The sequence below is a fragment of the Buteo buteo genome, chromosome 10 (assembly GCF_964188355.1).
Source record: "Buteo buteo chromosome 10, bButBut1.hap1.1, whole genome shotgun sequence".
Classification (NCBI taxonomy): domain Eukaryota; kingdom Metazoa; phylum Chordata; class Aves; order Accipitriformes; family Accipitridae; genus Buteo; species Buteo buteo.
Genome location: NC_134180.1, coordinates 11779005 through 11805621, shown reverse-complemented (window position 1 = coordinate 11805621; position 26617 = coordinate 11779005). Strand labels below are relative to the sequence as shown.

The window sequence follows — 26617 nt, the reverse complement described above, 5'->3', positions numbered from 1 at the left end:
ACACCACCTTCAGTCAGTGACTGTCATTAGTACCTCCTCGTTTTTACTACAGCTTTTGCAATACCATTTTCCTTCAGACACCATAAAAAAGAACATGAGAAAAACATCCCTGTATGTACAACCGTACTGCAGCTGCGTCACTGCTTAGCCAGTACAACAAGAAGATTTACCGAATTACAAACACTGGCATAAACACATGGAAGCGCTGAGCACAAAATACACATTTACTTCAGTTCTGAAAAGCAATGCCAGAGGTTTGTACATATTTTAGGGAACTGGCGGTCAGGTCTCTCTTCCTTACAAAAAGAATTTTATCAGAAAATTATACACCATATCCCTAACTTGAAACCTCTCTGTTCACTTTAACAATTAAACCCTGTTTTCTGCCAGGGCTAGCTACACCAGCAAGGTGGCCAAACTGGTTCTTTTCCATTTTAGGAGTTGTGTTCTCTTTCCCATTAATCTTTATTTTTGTTTGCAGACATGAGCCCCACCAGATTCTGCTATTCTGCTCTTCTGCCCACTGGCTGGGGATCAGAGACAGGTGAGCCCTGAGCCTGCTGGGTGCTCATGTCTCAGTCTGCTCCTGCTACTCTAAGAGGAAAGGGAAAAAGGGGTGATCACAGCTCCGAAATGAAGGAGATGAGCCCTGATGGGGCAAACCCCACAGCTTCAGCTCCTTGTCGCAATATAAGCTGGAGAAGTCATCAAGCAGAATACAGAAAGTGGCAAGCAAATCGGATGAACTGGTGCTCCTAGTATGCTCATGACTGCTGCTCAACCGGCACTGTGAATGCTAACAACAAAAAAATCCCGACCGAACCCCCTCACCAAGCCACTTGTAAGAGAAAACAAATACTGTGGATAAAATCAAGCTCCCCCACCCCAACACACATGTATGAGAACAGGTTAGGGCTTCCAGTAAGCCTTTATTTGTTTGGAAGAATCTCACATTTTTTAAATTTTTGTGCTCAAAATATACATGCAGATGCCCCAAATATTCATTTGACTTAGGCTTTACCTTCCTCTGTCCTTATATCTGAAACAACAGCAAAATGCCCACAGCTGCTTTTGAAGCAGGCAGAGATTTACATCCAGCCTCTAAAGACTTCCATGACACCTCATGACAAATCATCCTTAGTGCCACCAATTCTGCTTTTTGTACCATAAACTTACTAACAATAGAGTCAAGAGTTCAACTCTTACTTCAAAAGAGTCTTTTTGGATTGTCCATTCCAACTTACCTGTGCAAGTGCCTTTCAGTATGAATAAGGGCTGTAGCGCAGCCCACAGTCAGCACAAAGCCACAACCCACAATGACTAAACAGAAAGACACAACTCAGACCACCTCACTGACTTAGTCCTCCTCACATACCTGTAGCACAGGGCTGTTGTCAAAGTTATAGGCACTGGGACGTCCCTCCAGTGTTGAGAATGCCACGTTGCCCCCAGTGAGAGGGGAGATGTCACTGAACTCATCCGTGCAGAGCGCCTGCTGCTCATCCTCGCCAGTCCGAATAAAGCCGCGATTGACTTTGTGATACGTGCTCTCACAGGAGCCACTGTAATACTGGTAGGGCACCCATGGGCCATCTTCCCTGGTGCGTTTGTAGATTGCAAAGCTCTCCGGCCGACTGGTGTGAAATTTCAGACGCACATATGTGATGTCAAAGGCCTTTCCTGCAGATGACAGAAGACAGATATGAGAAAGACTCAAACAAAACAAAGAACGGAAAAAGCTGTGCTGCAATTTTCTCTTTGGAAGAAACATCTCGTCTAGTACTACGCAGCAGTATGAGCACTGTCCAGTAGCAGCAGAAGTATGTCTTCCATTCCTATGCACTGCATCTCCCAACAAAGACAAGGCGAAGGAACCAAAGGCAGAAGTCGAGGGCAGGCTGAGTAGACAAATAAACAGACCTACACACTTCTGTGCAACCAAACACACATGTCAAGCTGCAATTCTCTTCTGCAGACATCACCAACAACATCCTTACCCCAACACATGAGCAATAACATCAGAACCATTAACAGTTTGTGTGTATCTAAGGCCAGGTCCAATTTAACCATGCCATTTGATAATATTTCTTCCAAACACAGGTATGGGAGAAACAGTATTAACCAGAGACGTAAGAGTCACACTGTAGAGCCTGTTTTGTACCTCTGCTTCCTCCCTAAACAGATAATATCCCAAACTCTTTCTACTACTCATGAAGCTTTTCCTCCAGCACTGAACTACTGAGTACGCCCTCTTCTACTCATTCCCTGGGAAAGACAAAACAAGGTTTAAGTTTCCCAGACCCTATGATTAAAGTTGCCAAGACACTTTTCAGATCAAACTGCAATGATTTACAAGCTAGCCATGTTCTCCCTCTCCCAGGACAATAAATGTAAATCCACCTCCCTGCCATCTCTATTAATCTCCTAACAGGTTTGTGGCAATTAACAGATCGTCCTCCCTCATGGATTCTTCTCCAGTTACTCCAGTATCTACCCCCATGCACATAAAGCAATTACCTAGGGGATTCAGGCCCCTGAGAAAATCCATCAGGAAAAAGGACCATAGCACACTTCAGTCACCTTCCTCTGCTATCCCCACCAGCTGAGGGGCAGATTCCCAGGAGGAGGCATACAGCTGCATGCCAGCTGTTCTTGCTCCACCTCGGCAAGCAGACCATGTACAATCAGGACACCCTGGTGCACGTAGGGAACTTGCTAAAACAACATGAGGTTTGTCTGGAACAAAACCTCAGGTGTTTAGCTCCTGCCATGCTCTTTTACACTCTCATCACCTCCAAAAAAACCACTGCTCTAAGTAGAGGTTGCAGCCATCACTGGTCCCTTTGCTGACCAAAAAAAAAAGCTACTAGAAGAGTTTCAACTGATTGAGAAACAGGTTTTTTTTCTGCCTGTAGAAGTCACACAGATTTAACCTCAATTTGTAAAATGAATTAACTCCACCGTGTTAAATTTTAACAGGAGGCTTCACACCTGCTGAAGCGTGGCTCACTTCACAAGTTAAAGCAGACCAGGCACCAGGCAACAAGAACAGTGTGCCTCTCAAAGCACACACACAAAACCTGATGGCAATGAATCAGGTCATGAACCACAGTTCTTGCTCATGGGCCACCCACTAGTTTATCCTGGGACCAGCCTGCATTAGGGACATCACACCCAGACCCCAGCCAGTGCAAGGGAGGAACCTTTGTCCTTTCTGGCTGCTGGAAACACCAAAGTAGCAAGAGAAGCTTGGCAAAGGGTCCAGAAATCAACATACTAGAAAAAAAATTTAAGTAAAAATCAGACATACAGCATCTGAAAAAACTTACAACTACATGTCCCAAGGATAAAAAAGACTAATCTTGTGTTTAAAGCCAAAGAAATCCACCAATACCCCAACCTACCAAAAAGTACTATCTATGCATGACATGCAAGATAGCTGAGGCATTGTACAGATACAACCCCCCCGCCCCCCCCCCCCCCCCCCGCCAATACTTCCCACAAAATACCCTTTCCTACTTATATCACATGTGAGGTTATGGATGACCTAAGCACAAAACTGGAAGCCAGACATTCACAGTCTGTGGCTATTGCTCAATACTATCTCACTGCTGGTTTGGGGTCAAATTATTTTACCAGATCTTATTACACACAGAAGACAAGTAAGACGCAATCACACTATTAATGCCAAATTGCTTCCACGAGGGCTAGAAACTCCTGAGGATCAACACCTGACTGCCCAACACAAGAGATTAACCCTGTTTCATAAGAAAAATACTTCCAAATAAATGGAATCTCAATGTAAGGCAAGAAGAAGCAGACATCACCCACACAAGTCAGTCCCTCCCAGGTTTCCCATTTCTCCTGCTACACGGTTTCTTCTCAAGAAGAAAGCTCTTCACTGAAGGCAAAGTATGCTTCAGAGGTGAAGAGCGTGCACACGCAGAAACTCAAGGTGAGCACACCAGACACAAGCCAATAGGCCAGACATGCACAAAGATCTTTTTCAGGCCCATGGTAAACCCAGGATATACTCCTCATCTTTTCCAGCTAAAGGCAAGTAGCCCCAGAAGCAAATGCCTCCTCAGTCTTCTGCAGGAAAACCCTAGTATACATGTTGACCTGCAACTTGCCCATCGAAAGTGTTGAAGTTCTCAGGCTGGCAGCAACTAAAACCAGACCTGCTATCAGGGTTTTACCACAAACAAAACTGTCATCAGCTTAATGAGAAAGTTTTCTTTGAGCTCACCTGCTAAAATAAAGCAAAATATGAGGCTGAAAGTCTGCCCTGGTGGGATTTCTTTAGGCAATTTTCATGACAAGGGAAAACAGTGAAGATATCAGGCAAAGGCAGCCTTTCCATGAGTCAAGAGGGGAAAAAAAATAAGCCAGAGCCAACAGCATGAAGAACATTCAATTAAATTGTGTCAACTGAATTGTCAAGCATACTCTGGTACTTTGACTTGAGATGGTTAGTTTTCTTCTACTAGTAACTGCATTCCTCTAGCGTGAAGCGAAAACCCTGCATTCAGGCTTCATTAAGATGATTTTGGGGAGGAAATGCTTCAAAAGAATCCTGGGAATGAAGAGGGGGCCGGGCATGTACTCTCACTCCACACACACAACCTTCTGCTCTAGCAGAAAGGCCAGGTCACAGCCTGCACGTCCCGAAAAAGAACTATTTTTTTTCCTCTCCACTAGAACTGAATTACAGTCCCTGTTTCCTGACATGGTCTCCTACAGCTCCTTGCAAAAATTCCAGCTCAGCTAAAGACACAACACAAGCAAACTGCACTCTGGGCAGCACAAAAACGTTTTCCACAGAAATCCCTTGTGCTAAATGAAAAGGACCTTCCCTTTTTCATCTTCAGTTTTACATGGCAGGCCAAAGAAAATGCATTCAAAACCCTCTCAACCAAGCAATCCAAGTGAAAAAGACATTTATTTCAGCTGGCAGCATAACTACTTGAGAAATCCTGTTAATGGCATTAAACAGGAATGCAGTTAATGCACACAGAGCAGCTGTGCACTAGCACCCTATCAGCTTGCCATGGGTAAATACTGCTGGAACAATAGAGTTTACCCAAGACCAGCTGACACAGTGTTGAAATGCATTTCCCCACTGTTCATACTGAACACAGAAGCTGTGCTTAGCAGCCTGGCAGCTAGCAGGGCTCTTCAAGGTTGCAGAGCCTTTTTCTAGGAAAGATAAGCCACCTAGGCTGCTTTCAAGTCTTCCAGGGCGAAATAACAGGTGAAAGGCAGTTTTAAACGTTTCATCTGGAAGACAAAAACTCATTGTTCTCCTGTTCCTAGAAGCTGGTAATTATTTTGATCTCAGTTTGGCTTAGAAGTGTCTGATAGTGTCAAGTATCAGACAGTATTTCCCCCTGTGTACTGAGAAGTGGCAGATCTATTTTGTAGGAAGAACTCCAGATGTTTGTTATAAAAGTTTGTTAGTAGAAAGACAACATGCAGTAATTTGCAACAATGAGCTCAGCACTTCAGGAGCACAACCTGACATGTCTTTAAAGCATCCAGAGCTCAAAATCATGAGCCCTACATTTTAAAACTGCATCTTTTCTGAGGCATGAAGCCATTCACCAGCAAGTGAAAAGGTGACAAAATAACCAGTCCCTTTTGATAATTCAGGCTGATGTAGAAAACACTAATATCTTTCTCTAGAGTAAGCAAGCACATGCATAAGCCTTCAAGACAGTATTGCAATTACAGATTCAAGCAAGCAAGCAAGTCTGGGTGCCTGCCGAGGCGGCAGCAGTGGCACTGGAAACATTCAGTGTTGGTTGATGCAGGGGACACTTCCCCAACAACCTGCTCACATTGTTGGGCTCACCACAGCTGCCAGATGTCATCAGCGATTAAAGCCCTCCCTCAGCAGCGTTATCGCCCAATTCTGTATCCCAAGGTCCACCAGGCAATGCGCCATGCTGAAAACCATAGACTGGAAAAATGTAAGCAAATGCTATTTAGATCTTTAGAAACTCCTCCCTTTTCCCCAAGTTAGGAATTCATTCCTACACACAAAAGGCCTCCTTGTATTCAGAACCCTTAGAACGGATGGATAATTTACATCAGGAAAACGTCCCGCCAGCTGGCACGCCAACTACAAGCACTGAATTGTGAGCGGATGCCTGGATGAGATAAGCCCAGATGACACTCACTGCCTCCATTACTGGTCCACCCACATCCCCTGCATGCAGGAAGAAACCACACTACCTTTTCTGCACTCTCTACTATCCTTCAGTGCAACCTCCCAGCAGTGAGCTTTAGAATACAGCCACTGAGTTTTGCTGCCCAGGGAAAAAAAAAAAAATCCATCTGAGAGGATTGTATTGGGCAAAGAACCAAGCCTTTGCAGATTTATTTTCAGCAAAATTCACTGAGCAGTATTGAAATAGTTAAACTTTATTCCTCTTATGGTTGGCCTCTGTTTCAAGGCAGCTTTTTTCACACAGGTACCTGCTAACAACCTATTTCTAAGTAAAGGTTAAAAGAACTGAAAACAAACTAGTAAAAAATATTAGCATACTTACTACTTTTTGACTGGATTTCATTGCCGTTTTGCAGTGACAAGACAGAAAGCAAGCAATTACCATTGGCATTTCATTTTGCTCTCATCTGACCTGTTTCTCTATCACTCTCAGGAAGAAAGGACATCTGTCCCAGTTTACTAGACTGGAACATGCTCCATGCCATTCGCCCATCTTGTTCTTACTCCTACCTCAATTCTGCCCTTCTTGAACCATCAACTCTGCCCACCATGCAATGCTGGACCAGCTATAAGCAGACAGACTTACTCTGCTGCTTCAAGACATAAACACTCATCTGCTCCTCTCTAACAAATAAAGAGCTACCGGCCATAGCAGGAGGCAGCATCTTACACTCTTACGCTACCACGACATGCAAAGGGTAGCACAGATACTGGAACCTCACATGAGCAGCAAATTGCAAGGGATAGAAACGTTGATATCAGTAGACAGAGGCCAGCAGTTTCACAAGATCTTGTTCAAGACTGATCACTGCTTCTGGAGTCAACCAACCACTCCAAGTTCTCACCTACTGCAATATTTTATTCAGCCTCCCATGCTAGAAACCCTCCTGAAGGCTTCCTTCCTGGAGCACAGGAGCTGCAGACAAGAGGGGAATACTTAAGGAGAATGAATTATCCCATCCCATGGAATGGGAGAGGATTTTCCCACATGCAGATAGGCAACAAGAGCAGGACAGTGTTTATAAGGAGGGGACAAGAGTGAGAAACATCCTGAGCAACTCAACCTTTGGCAATAAAAAAAGTTATTAAACAACAACAGTCCAACACCTGCAAGACACATAAGCAGTAAGTTATGTCGCTTGCATCACATGTGCATGAAAAAGCCAAACGTACAACAGAAAGCAAGAAATTATTGTAGTTCTAGAGCAAATGTCCTTTACAACTACACCCTAGTTTTTCTGGGAAAATTTGTGGAGGAGGAGGAAGACGAGAGCACTGGTATTGCACAAGCAAATGGAATATCCAGCATATGAAGAAAGAAAATGAATGATTTCCATTTCCTGGCAATCTTCACTGGGGAAATAACTCTATGCAGGAGCATGGACAACAGCTCTCAAATGCTGAGTGGTGGCCCTTATGGGAACACAAACTAGTAATAATAAACCTTAGGTTTATTTTCTTGTCCTCACCTGAAGAGCCTGGAGATTCAGGCACATATGTCATGAACAGAAACCACCTGAAGGATTTTAACACAATCTCATCATAAACCACGCTCCACCAAACCAAAGATTTTGACATGCGGAACTTCACCACAGACAGGCGCCTGGGTTTTAAGAAAGGCTGATGGAGATATAAACATGGGTTGCTTTTTCTAGGCACTTGTACTAAGACAGGGACAGAGGAAGGAAACGGGTTTGGGACACTGGGGGAATGAGCGCAGCCTTGAGCACGCTGGAACGAAGACGAACTCCCACCACCCCATTAGATCATGCATTCTTCCAGTGCTCCTGAACAAAGGCACCATTGACTTGTGTGTGTGGGCGGCTCCGGACAGCAAAAGGCTGCCCAGTAAATTATTGCACGATAATCCAACATTGATAAGTCATCGAGGCTGCTTGTTCTAGTCATGTTTCCAAAGGGCGGAGGAGGGGAAAACTTATTTCCCCCTGCAAGGGCTGAAGGCAGCCTTGTAAGAAATGCATTTTTTCATTTGATCACTCCTAAGTCAGTGTAAAAGTCACAAAACATTGTCCAATAATTCAGTACAGCTTGCTGCCTTATTTGTACAGCTTTGATGCAAAGATGTTAAGTCCGTTTCCCAAAACAGCCAGCTGTGTTTATTCACTAGGGACTGGAAAGATCCCATGTACAACACAAAAGTCCTATCTGCACAGGAAGCCTCAAAGTCCTTTTTCAGCACAAACAATAAAAGTTCATTTTAAAAAAGCACTTTACACTTGGCAAGCACTGCCAGATCACAGATGATCAAGGACACCATGGGCCATTTTGGGGAGGGCTCCATTTCATTCACATATCCGGATTGCAAAGCTGCCTCCTGCCACCACTGTTGGCACCAAGACAAGCAGGATCTGGGTTATGGTGGGTTGGGATCCTTGGAAAGTTCATCTGCTTGTGTCAAATGTCCAGAAGCTGCTCCGTGACCCATACAGAACAGGTATGGGTGAAACCGAGTCACTGCCCCAACTGAAAGAGCAAAGTGGGGGGGTCACTCCCCTTCCTCCTCTCAAAAATGGAGGTTTACCCAAGGGAAAAAAAAAAAAAACCACAACAAAAAACCCCAAGCAAAACCCAACCATATATTGTTCTGAAAAATGTATTTATCCAGAGAAGACAAAAAAAGCTGTCTTTTGTCCTTTATTCCCAGCAGGAGAGTGCATGGCAATTACCAAGAAACCATCATTTTGTCACCAATAGTCTGTAATGACACCACCAACAGCAACTTCAGTAATAACCACTCTTTAAATGTGGCAATTTCCACCCATTCCAACTCACTGTGGGACCCTAGTGCCCCAATAAGGTTACGTTTTCCCAGGGGTTTTCCTCATGCTGGAGATACTGCTATCATCCAGTAATAACCAAAGCAAGCAGCTTCCACCACCACAGCCCCCAGAAGATCAGAGCTGGTAGAAGCAGCAAGCCAGAGGAGATTCACCAAAAAGCTTTCGATTGAATTTTTCAGTGCGGTACTTCTCATCCTTGGCAACACAGCAAGGCATCTCTTATGAACATTTCTTGAGTAAGAAGGCATCTCCAAATGAATCACAACAAAGCAACAAATCTTATTCACCTTCAAGTCATTCTCATTGCATTCAACTTAAAGTGACAAAACAAAGAGCAAATCACATTACATTTTAATTTCCCCTCAGATACTTTAATTTGACAGTAGGAGGTGTAGGAGGGAATATTCCTGACATTCAGCTCCAACTGTATCTTTTCAGAGATGAAGATGTGGGGATGGAAGAATGACTGGAAGACTAAAAATTACTTTCAAATTCCAAAGAAAAAGTTTAAATAACTAAACAAAAATGAAGTTACAGCTTCTTTAAATATGATATGTGGCCAACTGGAAAACACATGACTTATTGTAATAAGAAAATAAGTTTATTGCATTGTAGTGCAGTACCTTGCAAACAAATTTAAATATCAAATAAACTGGTGAGAATTACAAAACCATCCATTTAAAGGACAACTCAATTTTACTGACTTGTGACCAAAAAGAAAAAATTCAAATAAAAAGCATTTCACAAATGGGATAGTTAGTGCAGGAATGTTAACAGCCTTTCCTGAGGTCTGTTTTCCTTCTGCATGCCCTCCCAGGAGCCTCGCCCTCCAAGCAGCTCAATGCCCCTCCTTCACATGCTTTCAACTAGCACACCTAAAATCAAAGCATATGCAATGCTTCAGCTTAAGAAGTTCAGCAAACCCAAATGACCAGAGTTGAAAACGTCCCAGTCAAAGGCATCATGGAAGTTATTTTGGATGGTGTCCGCAGGTACGGGTGAGATGCCAGACACCCCTTGTTCCAGCCCCAGCACTCCTGGAGGGGAGGTATGCCAGCTCCCACCAGAGCACTGCCTCTCAACCCAGTTCAACAGCTCCATTGCTCATGATAATCAGCTGCTAGTTTCTATTAAGTAATGCTTTGAAGCCTTTTCCCCCTGCCTGTTGAAAAGCAGCACTTTCCCCACTCACCCCCCTCCTCCTCCACATGTGTTCGTAGCCCACAACAGTTCTAACACCTGGCTTCGTTCCTATCTGAATTAGATATCAAAAACACACAGCTTGCGTTGTTGAGCCTAATTAAGAACAAATTAAGTGATACAACTACATAGGAGCACTCTGAGCAGCAGCAAGTTCAGCAGCTCTGGGAGCAAGACAACCTTCCAGACTAGCTCCTACACTGCTGGCTGTACAGCCATGGAGAGGCCAGCAATGTTCCTTACACAAAACACTGAATTCTCTGGAATTTTGATGGTTTAATCTCCCTCCCACCCCTGCCCTTCCACCTCCCACTCACCAGCCACAGATTTTTTTCAGACACAGGCCATAATTAACACCACAGCTATTTGGAAGTAATACCATTGCTATTAGCATCCATCAGCTGGCCCCAATGAAGACAAGACAGCTTTCTTTTCTCAAGTATTTAAGCAGTTTTGCATTCTTCAATAAACATTTAAGAAAACTAACTTTTAGCACATTTGAATCACACTGCTTAAGGTTGCACAGTTCGTACTCCTCCTGCCTCCCCATCTCCCACTGAGAAAGCTCTCCCTCCTCCCAAGACTCCCATTATGGATTTTAAGTAGTGGTTTACATGCCTTCATACTATCTTTTAATGCATTTTCAGTCAGTTACAGGCTTATGCACAAGCTACCATTATTTATGAAACACAAGTTAGAGCAATATCCATACGGACCATTTTCAACCACCCACTCGCACAACAGTTTTACTTTCTCAGCCTATTAAGCCAGGGAAGGAACTGGGATAAACAGACTTGACAAAACCATTGCTGGAGCTAGGCCATTTCCAAAACAAAGCTTACCACTGAGTTATGTTTCAAATATGTTTTGGAAAGTCAGAAGCAAAGCTCTTCCAAATTTTTCTTTAAGCAGAGAGGGAATTGCACTCCAGTTCTCAACTGTCAAGTAACAGCCAGCATGTGCCTTCAACTCTGCCTTCGGAGAATAAACTGCACAAACTGCAAACGCTTATGGTAATTGCAAAGGTGTATTAAACATACAATTGTGCAAGTTCACGTTCATCCACACATGCTGTCTGGAGACACGTGAAGGACAAGGAACTACTAAATGCAGTGATTATGCCTAAAGAAAGAGTGTTTAGCAGAAAACCACATGTACTTGAGAAGATAGCATGGCTTAGCATGACCAGTCTCCCACAGAAGCAACTCCATAAGATTACTTTGGAACACCATGAACAAAGAAAATGAAACTGGATGCTCTCTGCTGACTCTTCAAAGATAATACTAACTGCTGGCTTCTCAATACTTCCAGCTGCAAAATCTGAAGCCCTTGGTTTAATTCACAGACTAGAACAGAGCCAAATCTGCTTTACATCAGGCTCCAAAACACCTCAATGTATCCACACCAAACCTAGATTTGGAAAGTTACCTGTAGATCAAAACTCCTTCTACCGTGGCTAAAGGCTGCCCATCCAGGAACAGAGAAAACTCTAAAAAAGCAAAAAAAAAAAAAGGTAGGTGCACAGTCTTGCCTTACCATTTTGTATAAGAGGGAGATTTCCAGACTAAGACAGCATTACTTTGCTGCTCCTTTGCAAAGGAAGGATTTAAAAGAAGGTACCAACATAGTCGCTGAAGTGGGACTGAATACCACCTGGGATACCACAGAGAGTATAACATCAAAGGAGTTTCCTACAAAGCATGTTTTCCTACAACAGCCCCAGTGGAAACAAAAAAAGTTAAATGTTAATTAATGTGTTTAAAAGACCTTCCACGGGGAATTCTAATTTGTTGTGCTTATCTACTGGTCTTGAAAGACAGGCCATACAGCATGGTAAAAAGCTAAATGTTAGTGCCTGGTTCCCAGTGGCAGGAATGCAACTGAACCCTAGTAATTCTGGATGTGCAATTAATTCACTTCATTAGCAGTAGAGCAGCAAGGCAGCTGTGCTGTGAAGAACAGACTGAGTAGCCTGATAGAAGCTAAGCAAAGAAATACATTTTATTCCCAGATGGGCAGAGGTCACAGTGCTCAAGAACTCAGACCTGCCTTTAAGCAAAAAAAGCGTGTATTAGGAACAGCTGCAGAAACACTTAACAGAACAAAGTCCAGACAAGGCAACAAGAAACCCACTAACTCCACAAAAAGTAGGTTCATCAGGCACTGGATTGTTGCAGAGGACATTGCCAGTGAAGTCACTGTGGAAGACGACCCCTGCAAGCAGCCTTCCAGCAAGCACCCAAGAAGCATCTTGCACATTAGAGGACAAAACTCCCATCCTCAAGCACCATATTGAGAGGCACATTTTATGACTTGTTAGATCATACCACATCCTCCCCAGTCGCACACAGGTTCTGCAGCAGCACAGAGGGTGATTGCACAGAAAATAAGTTGAACCATTTGCACCGAATGCCAAGTGATGAGATTTTCTTCAGGCACACTACACCACTGTGAAGCCTAAATGAACTCTACCAGAAGGTATTTTTCTGAAGAGAGAGACTATTAAAAATTCATTTTCTGATTAGTACTGCTAAGGCAGTGACATGCTTTTAAAAATGTTGAACCCCCAGTTGATGAAAAAGCCTTTTCTGAAGTTAGAAGGTAACTCTTGTAACTCAATTAGTAAGGCAAACTCTGGCACATCAAAACTTCAAGTGATTTGTTGACCATCAGTGGCAGCCCATGAAGTAGGGGTTGAAATATTTCTTCCTCCCTCTGCTTTCAGAGTCCTTAGTATGTATACTGACTCTTTTGACAGTATTTTTTCGGGGGAAGGGGAAGAAACAGTCACATAAACCCATCTGTAAAGCTGCTGCCTTTGTGAAGTCTCAAACAATATAGCACTCTCAAGCCTTTGTTTTCACTAAATCCTTACATTTAGTAGTAGGTCAAACCCAGACCAACCTACCTGTGGCCCTTCAACCTACAGACACCCCAAGAGAGCTGAAGAGCATCATGCTCTTCAATCTACCATTGAGTTACAGCAATGAGGGCTTGTCTTCTCCAAAAGCTCAGGCTTTTGAGACCCCACAGTATTCCCATATCTCTGTTGCCTAGACAGGTACCTCATTCAGAGGTCAAGGGAAGCTACCACCACACAACCCCAAATGTTAACCTTCACAGATATGACCATTACCAAGACATCAAGGAGCCTGCAAAAGATCAAAATTTGGACAAAGCACAGACAGCTCAAGGAAAACCAAAGCTACTTCGCTTGGAAAATAGAATCATTTGAGAAACCCACAGAGCCAAGCTAAGATTTCATTTTCCGCAGGAGATGTGCAGCCCACCTTCATCAAAACATTATAAAGCCCTTAAACTCTGCTCCACCTCATCCAGGAAGACATGTTTCTTACCTCTGCTCTCAAAAACTTCTATCACTCCTTCCTAAACAAGGATCCAGCTAAAGCAATCAATACATTTATCACTGCAAAAAAGATTTGTGTAACTTGGTGCAACAGAAATGGAGAAAAATCAAAGAGATACCAAATCATACAAATTCTAGAGGCTTGCTTCCTTAATCAGATAATTATTTTTAGCAGTCTACCGATTCCCAGTAAACTTCTGATATCAAATGAAGATTAGTCCTTATCCTCAAAGCAATTAATAGGGCCAACCATAGGCAAAAATGCCCCTAATTTTAAACCCTCAACAACAGCACACATCAGCCATAGTAGACAGCAGCTATCTTCTTCTGGCACAATGCACATCATGCTGGGTCTCTAATTCAAACACATACAATTTAGAGAGAAAACATTTTACCAAAGGAGATTCAGCAGTCACATGAGCCTCTGCAAGGAGAAAATAAGTCAAACCCAGGATCTGTCCATGTTAAAGAAATGCTGTAAATGCATTGGAGCAGTGGGGGAAGGATCTTCATTCATCAGAAACACATGGAACACCAACAGTCTTCTACTTTCAAACCCACTCAAACTTTTCCTTACAGAACTGCACACTACATTAAAAGTGAAAAGCCTTTCTCTATAGTGTTTTTAGTTTGAAAATAAAGAGTTGCGAGATATTAAAAGCTTACCAAGGACTTCATCACTGGTCTTCAATGCAAGGCATTTTGTTACCATAGAGCAGCAGATGAACACAAGACAAGCAGAAGGACAACTAACAGCTGTCAAGATCTGCTTGGGAGACATTTCAAGTCACTTCACCCAGAATGACATACAATTCCTGATACTGCTAAAACAGGAGGGGTGGGACAGAAGGAGCCCTGTGAGCAGAGGAATTAATAACATACAGCTTCCTAAATGTGAGCCTCTTGGTTGAGTTTTAGAAGGGAAGTCTTGCATCTCCTCAACTCCATGACAGGGATATCTTCGAAGTCACATCTGACTGCAGAAGCCAAAAACTGTGAGAGATGAAGATGTATGTTCGAATCCTGGTTCCTTCTTTGGTTGACCTTTTCCATAACACTAACAAGAGCTGTCATTATTGTGGAGAGCTTCTTCCTCCTACCCATCCAAGCAGAAGAGCAAAGGGTTCAGAAACTACGTGGGACACGATGGGGCACAGACCAAATTCTTAGATGAGCTTTACTTCCATAGGGCAATGCACTCCAGCAAGAGAAACACAACTGCCTCTTGTTTGTAAAGAGTAAACTAACAGCCATGCCTTCCTGAGTCATTGCAAAAAATTTCATGAGTCTCTCATGACATTGTCAGGAAAAAAGCTTTAACATAAAAAGTTAATGGAGCAATATCAGATATAACAGCCTCCCTCTGGATGAGCAAATGGACAGTGACAACCTTCTTGGATGCCCTCCTCCTCCAAAGACGTAGAGAGCAGTTTTAGTAAATGGTTTCATTAGCAGTTTCTACTCCCCAAAGAGATCAACACTTGAAGTACTTCAAATGCATGGACAAGTTGCACACACACTTATGTTTCCTTTCACCAAGGTCTGATGACCCTATATTTTGCTGTAGATTATTTGCATTAGTATAAAAATCTTATTCTATCTGAAAAAGCCCTTTTATGAAACATATATTCTAATTTCCTTTAAAGTCAGGAAAAAAGTAATTTTTAAGCTCATTCAACATTTCTACTACCAGCATGCCAGCTCAGATACTTGCTGAATTTTCTTAACACAAGAAAAAAAATGCTCAAAGTACACCCAGTATAGTTTAATTTCAGGTCTCCTTATACAAGCTGATGCAAAGAAAAGTTCTGCTATTAAAAAAAAAAAGCTATCGGCCCATAATTAGGTTTTACGCAGACAACAAGAAGAGAGAGCCTTAAGTCAATACCAACAGTAACATAATCACTTCCAGATCATGCTGGAAGAAATAACTTCTGCAAGAAGTTATTTGAACTTTTTATCTCAATTACTTTTTGCAAAGCTAAGGATAGCAGTAAAAAGTTAATTTTCAGTTGATTAAAAAACAGCAATGTACATTTCTTTTAACAAGTGTATAAAGAAATCCAGAGCTGCACTCTGATTTCTGAAACACAGTGATGAGGGTGGGGAAGTAGTACAATGCTAGACAGCAAGCTGATAGTGTTGACAACTTAGGGTGGAGGATTTCCCTGGAATAGCTGATTTTGCTGAGGATAAGGGAGCAGCTTTCCCTATACTTCAAAGTGCAGTATTACTCTGGTAAAATACTGCTAGAGTAAGCAGAGCTTACTTTGGATGATACCTGGGAGAAGACCTTCAGGGAGTTTTAGAATGCATTCATGCTTAGCCTCTTACCTCTCACTTCAGCTGTAAGAGTACAATTTCCTTCCTCCTCCCAGTCTTTCTTTATCTAGACTCCCTAAGTACTGAAGGTAAGTAAATGTGAGCGGGGGAGGAACAACCAAGGAAAAAACACCCACAAACACAGAAGTTGGAAGGTGTGCAGCTAAAAATTTGTACACAAAGTATTTTTTACCCACACAAAGCTCACTGCTAAAGAAATGGTCACTATGCTGATCACATACTGCTTCATTTTCTCAAGTATTACTGAGTTGATAGCCTAACCAGGTCTGGTTACTTTGTATTTTAATTTATGTTGTAGAAAAACAGGGCAGTTGGACAGATTGGCTTTTTAAGGGCATTTCAATCTCCCAGGAACATTAAGTACACAAACTATTCACTGCTTCATTAACCAAGCGACCAGATAGTAATGGCCTTCAAATTTAAACCACATTGCCTAACATGAGCATATCCTCCCCCAGACTAACTGCTTGAAGAGTAATCTATTTTCCCCCAGCTCATGGGAAAACAAAGCCAGGCTGTTCCCAGCCTTTTCATGGACATACCATAAGCTTTGGAAATAAGATGAACTTCAGCAGCTAAAGCTATAAGCACGAAGATGCAGAAGAAGAAAATCATTGTGTTGTCTAGTTGCAGTCATATATTACACTGCAATTCAGAAAATCTTTTTCGTAATCAATTCTTCTCAAGATTCAACTCCTTCCCTCAAATATTTCAAGGTCCCTCCAACACAAAAATTTTTACAGCTGAAAAAGGTGGATTTACTCAGTTATTTGCTAAACAAAGTTTCCCTAAATATTTGTAACTCTATAGCAAACAAGCATGAAGCTGTGCCAAGTCTATTTGTATAGAATAGTCTCCATATAGTGTTTAAATGAGCACTAAACTAAAAAAAATAAAAAAAAAAAAATAACAGTAAGTCCTGGCTATGAGATCATTGAGCTTGTATTCCAGGCCCAGATGCTCAGCACCCAGAAAACTTAGAGGTCTCCCTTCCCCCCCCACTGCTTTTAAACCCCTTTAAAAGCAACTAATTCACCCAGTTCCCACTTCCAAGTCTAACAATGAAGTGCTACAACAGCTCCCCAGATAATCTCTCAATCCTAATACCCACCATTAACTGCGAATCTTAAAACTGTACTCAAACAAAACATCGCGGGGGGGGGGGGGGGGGGGAGTACCTTCACACCTATGTCAAAGAAAATGATAAAATAGCAAAAGCTTGGTTACAAACTTGTAGGCAGAGTTGGTTTAATCCTTGGTTTCATCTACTCCTTTGTCCAAACGGCAGCAGGGGGTTGTGGGATTAAACATCTCCCAGCTGAAGTCAAGGTATTAAAAGATTTTTTTTCAAGGAACTCCCCTTTCTTTAGTGATTCTGTATGTGTGTCATCTTCAACAGCATAGATACTACTTCAAGTTTCAATTCCAACTCAAAATTAAACTCCAAGTTTGTTTTCCAAATAAAGACATCAGCACACCCTTTACAACATGTTAAGACTTCTTTCATCCCCCAAGCTGCATAACTATGCACATCTTCAGCATCAACGTTATTCCCAGTAACTGTCCAAATATGTGAAAGAGAGAAAAGCATTAATACACGCGCTACATCTGAAGTGCTCTTGCACTACCATAGACTGGAGGAGAAGTGGTAATCTCACAGTGGTACCTGCATACCTTTGGGGATGCTGGGTTAGGGTTTTCTTGTTACACGTAAGTGTTTATTGTTACAAAAACTGCTCAGATAAACCACCACCGCTGCTCAAGACAGTCACCATTCTCCCTCTCTCAAAGGGAAAGCATTAAGAAAGAATAAATAAATAAAATTCAGGTCTACAGTGTGGTCTAAAGGCAAAAGCATATAGGTGCCCTGCATCCAGCTGAGTGCGCAAGGCTGGGGAAGGGCTGTGCTCCATGACAAGGACTGCCAGATCCACTAAAACCAGATACGTCGCATCTGCTCCCTTTCAATCACTCAGAGTCTGGACAGCCCAATCAAGCACGAACTGTACTAATATTTTTGTTTCTCCTCCTGTTTACCCCTCAAAACTTGCAGCTGCAGTGGAAAGCCTCTCCTCCTCGTCACAGAAGCCCCACCAGGCCAGAAGTTGCAGAACAGCACATTGAGCTGTCCAGCTCCTCCGCCCCCACGCATTGGGTGCCAAAGCATCAGAGCTCCGAATCAACATCTGACCCCACCCCACTGAACCCCAAGGTCCAAAGCTTCCCACACAAGGGTCTGGGACCCATCCTGGCAGCAGGGGTCCACATTTCACAGGCCCACTGTCAAGTGCCATCAGTGACAGATAAAGCACACCTGTGCTTCAAAAGAGTTTGAGGATTAAACAAAACAGATTTCAGCACGAAGGAGATGGCCCATCCCTCTCCTGCTCACAAGAAGCACCTGCTGCTTCTCTCTTCCTCCTCCTTGCAGATCCTCACCAAACATGCAGGGAGCTACAGCCTTTTCGGGCTGCAGAGCAAGTACAAGAGAACAGCCAGTGCTGTAAAAAAAGTATGCTCCAGGCTTACACATTCCCAAGATGAGGGGCAGGATGGTCAAGAGAAATTTGTGTCCTTGCCCATGATAATTAATGGCCAACTTTTGATGGATAAGGGTTTCCATGGGGTAATGAAGTTGACCATCTCCTCCCTCCCAAAAAATATAAATTGAAAACTTTTTTATTCATTTGAGCACTGAATATTTAAAACATATTAGGGCATTATCCAACAGTAAATTAAAGCATTACATTGCTGGCTTAATAGTTTGAGTTCTTCGGTGTTAGAAAATATTTTGCTTCTTTTAGTAAGTATTGAGGTCACCACCCACCCCATCCCAGTTTCAGGATAGGGAAGGGAGTGGTTTTGAGACTTTATAGGCACATACTCTCTCAAAAATCAATCCAAAGAGCTTTAACTGATACTCAGCATAAAGTCAGAGCTTAAATGATCTACAGCAGTGGTTCATGCTGAACAAGATTATTTTGCACCAGGTGCTCCTGCTAAATGCTACTAGAGCCTAGTAACCTCAGCAGTGCTATCCAACTTCACCACATTCCCAAAACCATCCTGCAGCAGCATTGCCTACACTACAGTGAAGGATGCCATTTCCTACACCAACTTTTCCATTCCTAAAATTTTCCTGCTCTCCTCCAAGTTCTTGAAGTTTAACCCATGCCATCAGCCTCCCCCCCTGCCATTTTTCCAATAGCTTCTTAAATTCCATTGTCAATTCCAACCAGCAGAGAGGTCTTGAGAGTCACTGAGTTCATACAAGGTTTGCAGAGGGGTCATAGCAATAACAATTTAGTAGCCATTGGACACACCTGTTCTCACTTGGTTAGATCTTCCACTACTAAACAAGAGCTGAGATGCAATTAATCCCACCTGCCAGTGGTGACACACCCAATAACACATGGCTAAGTGTTTTTCTCAGAGTTAGTTCAGATCTCATCAATGTAAGTGAATAGCTGAAACATTTTTCCTTCCAGCATGCAATACTAAACACATCCACGGGGTATTTTATCTGCTGGGGTGCTACTGAATAACCTGATCTCACTGCAGCCTTTTGAAATTCCCTAAAAACCACGTAACCAAATTCATTAGCACTAACTTCACTAGCTGTGTCATCTGAAAATATTACCTCTTCACTTTTTAAAGAGATTAAAAACCACAGATGCCAACAGAGGTTCTTGAGAAATCCTATTTCTAAACTGTGATGAAAAGTGACTGCACTTGTTTTCCCCTCCTCACCACAGACAAATTCTGGAGTGTAAAAGCTTTCCAAGCCTATCCCATACTCTAGCAAATGCTCATCTTTTTTTTAATCCCAGGAACACACCTTAGACAATAACTTATTTTTGTTTCTTTCACTGAAAAGGGGTCAGTTGAGTTTAGGAGAATCACTGCACTGATCTGCCCTATACCCTACTCCCAGTACAACATGGTCATCAGACTCTTCCCTCCCTCTCTCCCAGAAATCCTGACAATCACCAAAATATCCTCTTGGCTGTAAACGAGGAATATGAACAGGGCTTTTTTTCTTTCATTTTAAAAGACCTTAAGACCACTGGAACAACAACTTCAGAGCTTGAAGCATTTATTAGTAGTTCGACCACCTCACAGCTAAGCTCCTATGCTAAGACCTTGCCCTCCCTTTGAGGTAATGCTGCTGTTTTCTCTGGACCACAGCTGTCCTGGCATGGGCAACTCCATCCAAACCCTGTTAAACTCATTAGGAGAAACAGTAAGTGCCATCTCTTGGTAACATTGGCATTCAGCAGAATTTACCACCTGAAGCTCAGCAATGAAGAACAAAAAATGGCTTTTGTGTCACTTGCTCTACCAAGGTCAAACCTCCAACTAGACAGTCATCAAAGTGACCCAATGTCATGCCCAGTGGGGCTCCTCCCAACACTTCCAGCATAGAGCAGCAGAAACCCACTTAACTGGTAACATCAACACTTCATGAGTTCAACATCACCAGCTATAAACAAAATATCAGTAAAAACAAGGATGCTGCCCTGGAAAGGGAGACTAGCACACAGTGAGGCCCTCCCAAGGATGTAAGAAAGCAGATGAAACCACAATCAGGGTTCATTCCCACCCCAACACAACCACTAATTTTGTTGCAAGATCCAAAAAAGCAGATGGACTTTAAGCCTCCCAGCCCAGCAGGCACAGGTGGGGTGACCCAGCCCTGGGCAGCAAGGGCTGCCATACCAGCTCAGGGTGCGGCTCCAGAAGAGGTGGACTCGAGCAAAGATAAGAGGTGGCCTGTGCCTGAGCTCCTATTCCCACTCCTCCTCCTCTGCCTGGAGGCTGGGAGCAAGTTTTGTAAACCACTGCTCCCAGACATGCAAACCAGAGCAGATCAAGCATATGTTTATATGTATTTACACATTCTGTTTACAGAAGTCTCTGGAACTAATAAGAGAAATCATTTTATCTGTCCACAGGGGGTGGGGGCAGAGGAGAAGATACTGTAAATGCAGAAATAAGCACCATCTGTTCCTCCTGACTACCCCTGTCTACCCTTCCAGCTCAGATGAACTCCCTAAACCACGCTTCAGCAATGTTGAGCTGTGAGCTGCCTTCTGCATCACCCTCACCTTCACACACACACACAAAATAATGACTTGTTTGGCCAGTAATACACACATGAAGCACTGAGAATGAAAGCACCATATACATCCCACCTGCAGAGGTAAACAGACAAAATGGGCACACACATGCAGCTGATTTCCAGCCTGAAATACACCACATTTGTGAGCCCTAGACATTGCAATCTCTGTGCAACTCTTGCACATGCTGATGACCATCCCTTGTGACACAGCTGGTGGAATTTCAGCTTTCTGTGTTGCCCAAACTGATGCAGAACCACAAGTACTGCATGGGGAAACACTGCTGTAATCAAAAACCAGCCACAGAAACCTCAGCTGTATGTTAGACCTATCCTTGGTTTTCAATACATTGACATCCTGAACTACGAAAAATTGAAACAAATAAATCTAGCAGTCTTCAAATCTCAACTGTAACCTGAAACTGTAGCTATTAGGTCAGGAGGAAACAAGACTAAAAAAAAAAGGACATGCCAATTTTATATAAAAATCCACAGGCACCTGATGCACACATGTAACCCCTCCAGCCTACTTTTCTTGACATCTATTTCTACTACAATTTCTGCTTTACAAAACAGTAGAAAAACCCAAATTCAGAGATCAGCTTGCTATCGATGGTAGTAAAAAACAGCCCAGGGAAGATGTGGTGGGGGAGAGGGCTTCACAATTGTCTGAAGGGGAAATTTCATTTGAGGGTTTTTTCCTACCCACCTCCTTCTACTTTCAACCATTTTAAAACCTCAGAGCTCTAAAGAAAGACTCAGAATTAAGGCTTTTTAGGCACTGCAGGACAGCTCAGGGCTTTTCCAAGCTCCTGTAGCAGGATGCAATAGCTGTTCCATCACACTAACCCACAAGAAGGGTCAACTCCACATATTCTTAACACCCAGTTGTGCAAAACTCATCTTGCACATTAGTCTCTACCACGTCAGAAGCAGTCCCTTGCTCTAGGGCCCAAATACCGCTGGCATCTTTCAGATTTCAGTTTTAATAACCCATTGGGAAGAACAGGACAGTTCACACCTTTCACTTATTGCTGCAGTTACTGCAACTGTGGTTTGCAGAGCACCCAAAGAGAGGGACACTTGTCATTTCTTAACATGGCTTTGTAATCTCAATGAGGTGTTTGCTTCTTGAAAGAAAGTACAACGTCCTGCAGAAAATATAAATTAACAAGGAAGCCTACAGGTAGAGAAGCATCAAGTCCGCAGACCTTCAATGCAAGCATGTCCCACCAAGACGAACAGCAGGGGCAACAAGACATCCCTCGATCCTACCCACCACGCTCTTTGCACAACCACTGAGGTATTCCCAAGTTGCCAGCAACAGAAAATGAGTGAGCCAGCAGAGAGCTCACCAATTCAGCTTCTCCTTTTCTTCTTTCCAGTCACTTCATGTTTTTTCTTAAGGCATTATCTCCATGTTAAATGGATGTATCTCCATGTTAAAATAGTGTATTCTGAAAAGTTACCTTATAATTGATTCTTTACAACCAGGGGCTCAGCAGTCCGCTTTGTGATTACTACCTGGAAAATCCAGATTGTCATGAACAAGAAACCATACAAATCCTGAGAAGCACAACTGCACAGGGAGAAGTCCTCAACATAAACACCAATGCAGTGAGTTACTGTATCACTGCATGAAGAAACAACATGAAGAAGACTTGGAAGTTTTCAAAACCAGGCTGGACGAAGCCCTGAGTAACCTGGTCTGAATTCAACATCAATCCTGCTCCAAGGAGAAGTGTGGACTAGAGGACCTCCTGAGGTCCCTTCCAACCTCACTTCTATGAACAGGAGCAGAATGGGATTAAGGTCCAGGCTGTAGACAAATAAACTCAGACACCTAAATATACATGACTAACCTTCCATGATAGTCAATGGCACCCAAGTCAAAGCATTCAGAAGACTTTGGAGAGCAATGACACTAATGCAGACACCAAGATATTCAGGTGAAGAGCTCTCAAGAGTCACTGACCAAATCTACACCTAAGGTCCACATGGACACCCACCACTAGGAGGGGACCCAGCCCAAGGAAAATAGTCAGAGTATATTACAGCTGCAGACCCACATGCTTTGCTGCTGCAGCCTTCAATACAGAAGACAGACTTCTTTGTACACACGGGGGTCCAAAAGGGCTTAGAAGCATGCAGAGAGGTTCTCATTTGGACTGTTTTCCTTTATAGATTTGTTCAAGTCTGATTTTTACACAAATTATCTGAAATGAACAGGACTGCTGCTGAGCACCACAGATGGAAACAGTCCTGCTGCAGTCCCCTGCATCGGCTCCACAACCCTCAGCTATCTCTGCTGTACAAACCCAAACCCACATCTGCAGAAAGTCTCCGCGTAGCAGACAGTGCAGAGGCAAAGGCAGTGTCAGCTAGCCTTGGGCCTTGCAGGGAACAGACAGGGCAATGTCTCTGGTAGATGGTCCTCTCTAGGTATATTTTTGAAAAATTTTGAAGGACTAAATTAAATAATTTTCCTCCACCTGCACAAAACAGGAGCAGAAAACAACCCCGCTCTGTACCAATACCTCAGGACAGGCAGCACACAGAACCCTAATTCTGCCTGAAACATTTCAACGAATCCACAGCCAAGGAAATGTTTGGTTACCACAGAAGAGACATACCTACCAGACATACAGGACACCATACCCCACTAGCAGTAGCAAGGGAACTCAGCAATGTGTGTATTTAAAGGCTTTATTAATAGAGCCAAGGGGACAACAGTTCTGTTTCATAGCAACCTCCAAGGTTTTGAAGTTTGTTTCTGTTCTTTTTTTGGGACAGAAACAAAATGTCCCTGACATTTTTCATGAACAAAACTGTAACAAGTTATCAGAGTTGGAGATCACCACCTTGCCCCTTCCAGGGGCATCACCCCACGAGTAGGCTGGGTAGAGGTGCAAAACATCACACTTACGAAAAAATAATTTGGGATCTTCCCTACCAGTCCCACTTCAGATCAAGAACTTGAAACTCTGTCTCTACAATCCAGGCCTGTGCTTTAAAAATACAACCAAAACAAAATGTAAAAATGTTATCAGGCTACGGTGTCCAGACCAACTTCTCTTCCTAAAGCTCTAAAGCTAGAAGCATTCCTGGTGATATACTGCTTTAAGTACAAATGCTTATTTTGGCAAAACTTCATCTAGCTGACAGTACTCCACTCTTCTCGTGAGGTTACGAAGGCAGCATCTAGCTGAGAGCCCCCAGCTATGTCTGCTCTCTGAAAAACAATTTGGTTTCAGAGCAAACAGTGCTGCAAATGAAGCGGCATGCACCACCTTCAGAGGAATAAAAAAATCTCCACTCAAAGCCCATGCCACTGCAGCAGGCATGAACATCAAAGACCCTCCAAGGTAGCTCCTCTCAGCACAAGCCCACATGGAGCTGCACGGGCACATCACTCTGCAGCAGCTTCACAGCAGAGTCCCCCAACAGGATTTGGGCTTTTCTTTGCCAAGACAGAGCTGCCTGCCACTCCCAGCTCTACCAAGACATCACTAACTTCTCCTTGCCCACACAGACCAAGCATATCAGAGGGTCAAAGGCCATTTGATGTCAAGTTAACTAGACAATCCTAAAGGCATCCCTTGCCCCAGCTCCTGCTAGGAGCTAAAACCCAAACCCTGAGCAACCCATAGCAACGGAAACGTTTGGGGTTTTTTTCCCCCAAAAGGTTCACACATGCACAAGAATGTCTCCAGGTTTCAGGCAGACCCAGGGACAGCAAAAAGGCGAAGACTGCTATAGAGCAGTGATGCTGTGTGAAAGGACCAGCCAGGAACCGCCACCACCTCAGCTTCCCCCAGATCCCAGCGGGATTCCTGGTTCCTCACGACACAGGAACAACCACTGCATTCAAATGGACCAGCACAGCTGTACCTGCCGGGCACAGTCCCCACACAGGGTCCCCTGTCTGTGCTTCTGGCACCAAACACAAGAGCTCCATTTCTTTGCAAGGCAGATAAATCCAGGCAACAACCATGGGCTGGATTCATGCCTCCACACCACAACCAACACATCTGTCCATTTAATCTTCTACTTTGTTCGGCCATTAAACTTCTTTAGAGCCAGGGACAAGCAATGAATCTGTAGGTCAATTCCTGATGCACATAAGATTTATTTTTATAATTACCTTTGAAGAGGGGTTCACAGACTATTGCTTATATTCTGTTCCCTCTCATGCAACCTTTGGTTGCATCACATTAGAACTGCAGGTGGCATCATCTCAATTATCAATTATTATTATTATAACAGTTTTATAATCCAGCACAGAGTTTTGAAACATTTTAATTCACCCAAAAGGCAGCAAGCCTTAATCAGAAAGGCACACTGACAATCAGCGCCTGGCCATTTCTACCTCTGCAAACCCTCATTTCAAGGGGCTGTGCTGTACTTGGGATATAAACAGTTAGGAAAAAAAAATAGAAGGAACTAAATAAAAAAAAAAAAGTTTTTTGTGGGCTGTTGGTCCAGCAAGAAGGAGAAAAAAAACAAAAAAACAAAAAAACAAAAAAACAAAAAAACAAAAAACTAAGAACTGCCAGTGCTTTATCTTTGCATGCTCAAAGACAGGGGAGAAGAGGTTTCCCTCAGATGCTTCCAAATCAATGTGAATATTTTCAAAACCAGGAGACAAATCAAAAATTGCATGGAGAGGGACAGGCAAGAACCCTGCAGATCAGTGCAAAAGCACTTTACTCATAAGGAGAAGGACAAATATTTGAAAGCCAGGCTGAGTAAACAGGAAAGCCATAGACCCCAGAAACAATAGAATCAGCCAGGCTCCTTTTCTGGGTCTTACCACCAATTGTTTCCCTGTGCTTTTGGAGAGAAGTTTAATGTCTATGAAAAAATTTTCTATTAAGAAATCCTCTCAAAAAGCATATTAGCTTTCAACAGTGCGATGGAGTATCACAGATCAGCTGGGCTGGAGAGCAGATCCTTGGAGCACTTAACCCTGCAAGGCTCGTAGTGCTGTAACCCACCAGCCAACATCAGCAAGATAGACATCAGCAAGACAAACTAGGCCGTTCCAGAGATGAACTTGGGAAGGGGTATTCCAGTTAACACAGGCCAGTACTTCTTATGTCATTATGAATAAAGTGAACCTGGTATGGGGGCTTTTTGTTCAGGTGCGCGTCACAGTGCTAGCGGCAGCCAAAAGATGACACCTTGGGAAAGCCCAGGAAAAGGCAAAGCGTATAAGGAACTCTTTGCAGCACACTTGAACGTCCTACAACATGCAGCCAGGCACCAAGCCAGAGATGGTGGTTTCCTACTCGCCATCCACTCATAGCATGGACCTGCCTTGAGGTTTCAGGCTGGTCCAGTACCATTTCCACCCTTTTCACATATGTGACAAATTCACATAAGTACTCTTGAAAAGATCTCGTGTTCAAGCATCCCAGGTCGCTCATGTCTGGACCACATGCTACCTCTGACATGCACCAGCTAGAAGCGCTAACGCAGCCGACCACCAACCGTTGGGTGTGCTGCACAGCCCCTGCTTGAACAGCAGATAATCTACAGACCTAGTGGGTCAC

At 43.2% G+C, this 26617-nt stretch overlaps 1 protein-coding gene across 1 annotated transcript in view; it reads right to left on the bottom strand.

Moving 5' to 3' along the window:
- LAMC1 (laminin subunit gamma 1) overlaps positions 1-26617 on the bottom strand; it is a 71923-nt gene that overhangs the window by 25705 nt on the left and 19601 nt on the right. Inside the window, exon 2 of the mRNA XM_075038664.1 lies at positions 1376-1680. Within this exon, the coding sequence (XP_074894765.1) occupies positions 1376-1680 (305 nt within the window). The remainder of the gene's footprint in view (positions 1-1375; positions 1681-26617) is intronic.